The sequence below is a fragment of the Salmo trutta genome, chromosome 34 (assembly GCF_901001165.1).
Source record: "Salmo trutta chromosome 34, fSalTru1.1, whole genome shotgun sequence".
Classification (NCBI taxonomy): domain Eukaryota; kingdom Metazoa; phylum Chordata; class Actinopteri; order Salmoniformes; family Salmonidae; genus Salmo; species Salmo trutta.
Window position 1 is genome coordinate 24,969,249 of NC_042990.1, and position 6,802 is coordinate 24,976,050.

The following is a 6,802-nucleotide window of genomic DNA, read 5'->3' on the forward strand; positions in this document are numbered from 1 at the left end:
CACACACACACACAATCCAAGACTGTAGATTTCACATCTTACGAGCTAAATCTTATTCACTTACTCACATTGTGTAACAGGTGGTAGACTACAATCTCTCTCTCTCCCTCTCTCCTTCAGGGCGAGGTATGTGTGTGTCTGGTGATTGTGTATGTGAAGAGGGCTGGACAGGAGAGAGCTGCAGGTGCCCAGTCTCTACGGCAACCTGCCTGTCCGATAATGGGTTGCTATGCAGCGGGCGTGGCAGGTGTGTGTGTGGCAGATGTGTGTGTGACAACCATCAATATTCCGGAGCATTTTGTGAGAGATGTCCCACCTGCCACAGCTCCTGTCAGTCACACTGGTAAGGCTTCAGCTCAGCGGGCTAACACAGTCTGATGCCTTGCATTCTGATGACCTCTGTTCATACGCAGTCGGTCACGTCACATCAACCACCCTGGTAATCACTCCCTCTCTCTCTCTCTCTCCCTCCCTCCCTCCCTCTCTCTCTCCCTCTCTCTCCCCTCTCTCTCTCTCTCTCTCTCCCTCTCTCTCTCTCTCTCACTCCCTCCCTCTCTCTCTCTCTCTCTCCCTCCCTCTCTCTCTCTCTCTCACTCCCTCCCTCCCTCTCTCTCTCTCTCTCTCACTCCCTCCCTCTCTCTCTCTCTCTCACTCCCTCCCTCTCTCTCTCCCTCTCTCTCTCTCTCTCTCTCACTCCCTCCCTCTCTCTCTCTCCCTCTCTCTCTCTCTCTCTCACTCCCTCCCTCTCTCTCTCTCACTCCCTCCCTCTCTCTCTCTCTCCCTCTCTCTCTCTCTCTCTCTCACACTCCCTCCCTCTCTCCCTCTCTCTCCCTCTCTCTCTCTCTCTCTCTCCCTCTCTCTCTTTCTCTCTCTCTCTCTCTATCAGGAGGTGTATAGACTGCCACTTGTCTCACGGTCTGTCTCAGAGAGAAACGGGGGAGTGCAACCATACCTGCATCCCATTAGTGGGTTACGTCAATGATGTCACAGGTAGAATGGGGTCAGGGGTTATACCAGACAGAAGCACATACTCACACACACAAACATGTCATTATGGACTGCAAAAAAAAAAAACATTCAATGACATTCGTTCAGTTCATTCCCTCTCTCTTTCTCTTGATCAAAGTTGATGGGATAAACATGAATATATTCTCTCTCTTTCTCTGTCTCTGTCTCTCTCTCTCTCTCTCTGTGTCTCTCTGTGTCTCTGTCTCTCTCTCTCTCTCTCTCTCTCTCTGTCTCTCTCTGTGTGTCTCTCTCTGTGTCTCTCACTCTCTCTCTGTGTGTCTCTCACTCTCTCTCTCTCTCTCTCTCTCTCTGTGTGTGTGTGTCTCTCTCTCTCTCTCTCTCTGTCTCTCTCTCCAGTCCTACTAGGTCAGGTATGGAGACAGTGTGTGTATAAGAAAGACAACTGTTACTATCGCTTCCACACTGCACTTGTCTCAGGAAATACTCTTCTACATTTCAACACACAACCTGGTGAGACACACACACGCGCAAACACACACACGTGCGCACACACATATACACAGACACACTGTGTAAGTGCAAGTTGCAACAATTGCACCACACCACCTCTCTAGAAACAGCACTATTCATTGTGTCCCACTCTCCCCTCTGTCTCTCTCCCTGTCCCCCACCCTCCTCCCCCACTATCTCTCTCCCCTCTGTCTCTCTCCCTGTCCCCCACCCTCCTCCCCCACTATCTCTCTCCCCTCTGTCTCTCTCCCTGTCCCCCACCCTCCTCCCCCACTATCTCTCTCCCCTCTGTCTCTCTCCCTGTCCCCCACCCTCCTCCCCCATGCCTCTCCCCTCTGTCTCTCTCCCTATCCCCCACCCTCCTCCCCCACTATCTCTCTCCCCTCAGTCTCTCTCCCTATCCCCCACCCTCCTCCCCCCATGCCTCTCCCCCCTGTGTCTCTCTCCCTATCCCCCTGTCTCTCTCCCTGTCCCCCACCCTCCTCCCCCCATGCCTCTCCCCCCTGTCTCTCTCCCTATCCCCACCCTCCTCCCCCACTATCTCTCTCCCCTCTGTCTCTCTCCCTATCCCCCACCCTCCTCCCCCACTATCTCTCTCCCCTCTGTCTCTCTCCCTATCCCCCACCCTCCTCCCCCACTATCTCTCTCCCCTCTGTCTCTCTCCCTATCCCCCACCCTCCTCCCCCACTATCTCTCTCCCCTCTGTCTCTCTCCCTGTCCCCCACCCTCCTCCCCCCATGCCTCTCCCCTCTGTCTCTCTCCCTGTCCCCCACCCTCCTCCCCCCATGCCTCTCCCCTCTGTCTCTCTCCCTATCCCCCACCCTCCTCCCCCCATGCCTCTCCCCTCTGTCTCTCTCCCTGTCCCCCACCCTCCTCCCCCCATGCCTCTCCCCCTGTCTCTCTCCCTGTCCCCCACCCTCCTCCCCTCATGTCTCTCCCCCCTGTATTCCCGAACACTCCCACTCCCGGTTGCGGAAGCCAAGTTTCCATGGCAACAGTTATAAATGTCAGAGTAGAACTTTAGTCTCTTTGTCTGAGGATGAGCCCGATCTCTCGTTGTGTATTCGTGTGTGTGTGTGTGTGTGTGTGTGTGTGTGTGTGTGTGTGTGTGTGTGTGTGTGTGTGTGTGTGTGTGCCCGTGCATGCATGTGTGTGTTTGAGGACAGTGGTACTTTGTGACTATTTCAGGGTCAAATTTTGGTGTGTTGGGTCTGTGTGTCCCTATACACTACAATGGATAGAGATGAAGTACTCACAACTGTGTGTGTGTGTCTCCAGAGTGTGTATCCAGTAGGCGGTATGTGGGGACCTTCCTCAGTGTGTGTGTGTTGACGTTCCTCCCTGGCTTGGTGATGCTGGCTGTGCTGGTGCTGGTGCTGCACAGACGATCTTTGCCACAGGGTGGCGCCACTGATCAACAATACAACCCCACTGGCAAGGTAAGATTCTCCAATACTTTATCTTCACACAGAAACACACTTGTCTGCATGTTTCTAACTGCCTGTGCATGTTGTGTCATTAGGATCTGTCACACGTCCCAAAGACCAATGAGAAGACGGTATCCTACAGGAGGGACCGCCCCCCGGGCCCTGACCGACCAATGGAGATGCATATCACCGTTCCCAAGATGCCCCTGGGCGAACCCTGGCAGTAAGGGATCAGGGGTTAGAGGTCAACGGTTGAAGTGGGCCAATGCTGACCGGTACAAAAAAGCAGCAACTGTAATGTTATACTGCTTGAGAAGCGGCACCTCTGAAATACAGGTACAGTAAAATGACAGTGAGCAGGCCTACAGGAATCTTTTCTCAGTATACTTGCACTGGTTACAGGTTAGGGGAAGGATAGTAAATCATGAAAAACTGGACAGGGTAACACTCCAAACAAGAGTCTTGTTACTGATACTGTAATATTATGTGGCTTTATGGACTGGCAGCCATTGAAAGGTACTGAACATTGATTGATTTATCAATGCTAAATATTTATGTTTTTATTACAGAGAACACTAAGTTTATTAGTTTACTTGATCTCTCTCTCTCTCTACTCAACCTGTGTGTCCTGTGTTAGCTTGCCACCTAGTGGTCAGTGGTGAAACGACATAACAGAATTGGATGAATGAATAATTGAATGAAGGAATGAATCATTTGAATGAAGGAATGAATGAATTAATAGATGGATAGATGGATGAATGAATGAATGAATGAATGGATGAATGGATGGATGGATGGATGGATGGATGGATGGATGGATGGGTGAATGGTGACCTTGCACCAGCAGTAACGTGTGAATATGTGACACTCCACAATCATGACCTTTTTTTTTACCTACCACCAAATCTACTTGATTTCTTTATTTTATGTGCCTGGCATAACTGGAGTTTTGAGAGGACAGGTAGCCTCCAACGGTTGATAATGTACAGTATCTAGTTTTAATATTTGAAACAAGCATTCATTTTAAATTAGCGTACTTGTGGAGAGACAGAGTAGAGATTTGCACAAGCATCGTTACGTAGCATGATAGGTCGTAGTGTTGTCAGACTACTGAGCGCTAATTGGCTCCTGAACTATTGGGAAGGCTGCTGATTGGCTCCTAAACTACTGGGAAGGCTCCTGATTGGATCCTGAACGTTCCATATTACACTTCTATCTACAAAAATTCCAGTAAACAAAACTATGAATAATATTTAATAATACATTTGTTACATGTTCAGTTTTTCTTTACATCTGATGTCTGATGTTTACAGCATTCATTAGCTGCTAATTTATTTAGTCCATAACACTAATATTGTTATTTATTGTGATTTATTTCAAAAAAATTGTTTGTAATTTTTTTATTGTATTTTTAATTAAAGGTACTGACTGGCTACATGGCTGTAATATTACAGAACTGTAGCTCAATGTTAAATGAATCAGCAATTATAAAAAGGATCTCTCTAACTGGCAGACTTGGGTCAAATCATTTTAAAACTGGTATCACATTATTAGAACGGTAGCCATTGTCTCACGTCAGAAAGCATGACAACCTAGTCTGCAGTGCATAGTTCATGGCCAGTCTGAAGACATTCGAAAAGTATTCGGACCCCTTGACTTTTTCCACATTTTGTTACGTTACAGCCTTATTCTAAAATTGATTAAATTATTTCATTTTATCATCAATCTACACACAATCCCCCTTAATGACAAAGCAAAAACAGGTTTTTAGAAATCTTTGCAAATGTATTAAAAAAACATAACAGATATATCACATTTACATAAGTATTCAGACCCTTGACTCAGTACTTTGTTGAAGCACATTTAGCCGTGATTACAGCCTCAAGTCTTCTTGGGTCTGATGCTACAAGCTTGGCACACCTGTATTTGGGGAGTTTCTTCCATTCGTCTCTGTAGATCCTCTCAAGCTGTGTCAGGTTGGATGGGGAGCATTGCTGCACAGCTATTTTCAGGTCTCTCCAGCGATGTTCAAGTCCCTAAGCCACTCCTGCGTTGTCTTGGCTGTGTGCTTAGGGTCGTTGTCCTGTTGGAAGGTGAACTTTCGCCCCAGTCTGAGGTCCTGAGCGCTCTGAAGCAGGTTTTCATCAACGATCTCTCTGTACTTTGCTCCGTTCATCTTTCCCTCGATCCTGACTAGTCTCGCAGTCCCTGCCGCTGAAAAACATCCCCACAGCATGATGCTGCCACCACCATGCTTCACCGTAGGGATGGTGCCAGGTTTCTTCCAGGCATGATGCTTGGCATTCAGCACAAAGAGTTTAATCTTGGTTTCATTAGACCAGAGAATCTTGTTTCTCATGGTCTGAGTCCTTTAGGTGCCTTTTGGCAAACTCCAAGCGGGCTGTCATGTGCCTTTTACTGAGGATTGGCTTCCGTCTGGCCACTCTACCATAAAGGCCTGATTGGTGGAGTGCTGCAGAGATGGTTGTCCTGGCTCAGTTTGGCCGGGCGGTCAGCTCTAGGAAGATTCTTGGTGGTTTAAAACTTCTTCCATTTAAGAATGATGGAAGCCACTGTGTTCTTGGGGACCTTCAATGCTGCAGAAATGTTTTGGTACCCTTCCCCAGATCTGTGCCTCGACACTATTCTGTCTCGGAGCTCTACGGACAATTCCTTCAACCTCATGGCTTGGTTTTTGCTCTGACATGCACTGTTAACTCTGGTACCTTATATAGACAGGTGTGTGCCTTTCTAAATCATGTCCAATCAATTGAATTTACCATAAGTGGACTTCAATCAAGTTTAATCTATTTTAGAATAAGGCTGTAATGTAACAAATTGTGGAAAAAGGAAAGAGGTCTGAATGCTTTCCGAATGCACTGTACATAAGGATTTTGTTACATGTGAATAACCACAAATAAGTGATCCATAAGCAGTACTTAAGTTGTGTTTACAAAATTCTTATGTCAAGTTGATCATTTCAGCACATCACTGAGTTTGTGCGGTACAATGAAACTAATGCAATAGTCCCAAAAGTTCAAACTCAAAGCTAAATTAAAGCTCAGCTATTTGACATGTATTTGACCTCAGACTGCTAACTGGGCATTGTGTTTGTATAATAAAAGCACGTTTGTGTATATTTTCTGTAAATGCATGTGATTAAGAGTTCCTGTAACATGAATGTTTTAATGAAATTATTAAGTGTTAGATTTGAATTGATGTCTAACTCGTTCTGATTCTTTATAAACCTCAAGTGTGTTTACTCATTAGTAAATTTATCATAGGCTGAAGTGACTGACTATCCATTCATTGAGTTTATTAGACAGTGCAATAGACATACAGCCACACCACACACCAATGCAAATGAAGACATATGACCTAGTCATATTTTACAAAACAGAGTTGATGCACAAGAATAAAGCAGGAAAGCATGTGGCCTTTTCTATTCCTTCATGGTTTGTGGTTTCTCCTTCCCCTCCAATCAGCCACGCCTCCAATTAACACACACACACAACCAACAACGCCTCCACACACACACACAACCAGCTACGCTTGATCACACAGACAAACATACACAACCAGCCATGCCTCTGGCCTGCAGACTGCTTCCGTTGCCTAGCAACCCCCCGAGAAGGGCGGGAACGGAGGAGGTTCGGCTTCCGAGGTAATTACAGAGTACACACCAGCAGACATGTTTCTGTGGCACCGCAGGTGTGTGTGTGAAGAGACGGCAAAACTGTGCATTTGAAATAATCTCAGTGACCACCATCACAGGACCAGACTACTGTCACACTCACAACACAGCGGAGAGAAAGAAAAATAGGGAAGAGAGATTGCCAAAGTTATCAGAGCAACTTCATAGCAAGAAGTCAGTGTTTACACTTTAGAAAATGACT

At 46.8% G+C, this 6,802-nt stretch overlaps 1 protein-coding gene across 1 annotated transcript in view; it reads left to right on the forward strand.

The window, feature by feature from the left end:
• itgb8 (integrin, beta 8) overlaps positions 1-4,412 on the forward strand; it is a 25,813-nt gene extending 21,401 nt beyond the window's left edge. The window contains exons 12-16 of the mRNA XM_029732380.1: positions 121-343; positions 887-990; positions 1,366-1,479; positions 2,758-2,918; positions 3,002-4,412. Coding sequence (XP_029588240.1) covers positions 121-343; positions 887-990; positions 1,366-1,479; positions 2,758-2,918; positions 3,002-3,133 — 734 coding nt within the window. The 3' untranslated portion in view covers positions 3,134-4,412. The remainder of the gene's footprint in view (positions 1-120; positions 344-886; positions 991-1,365; positions 1,480-2,757; positions 2,919-3,001) is intronic.
• Positions 4,413-6,802: the final 2,390 nt, after the last annotated feature.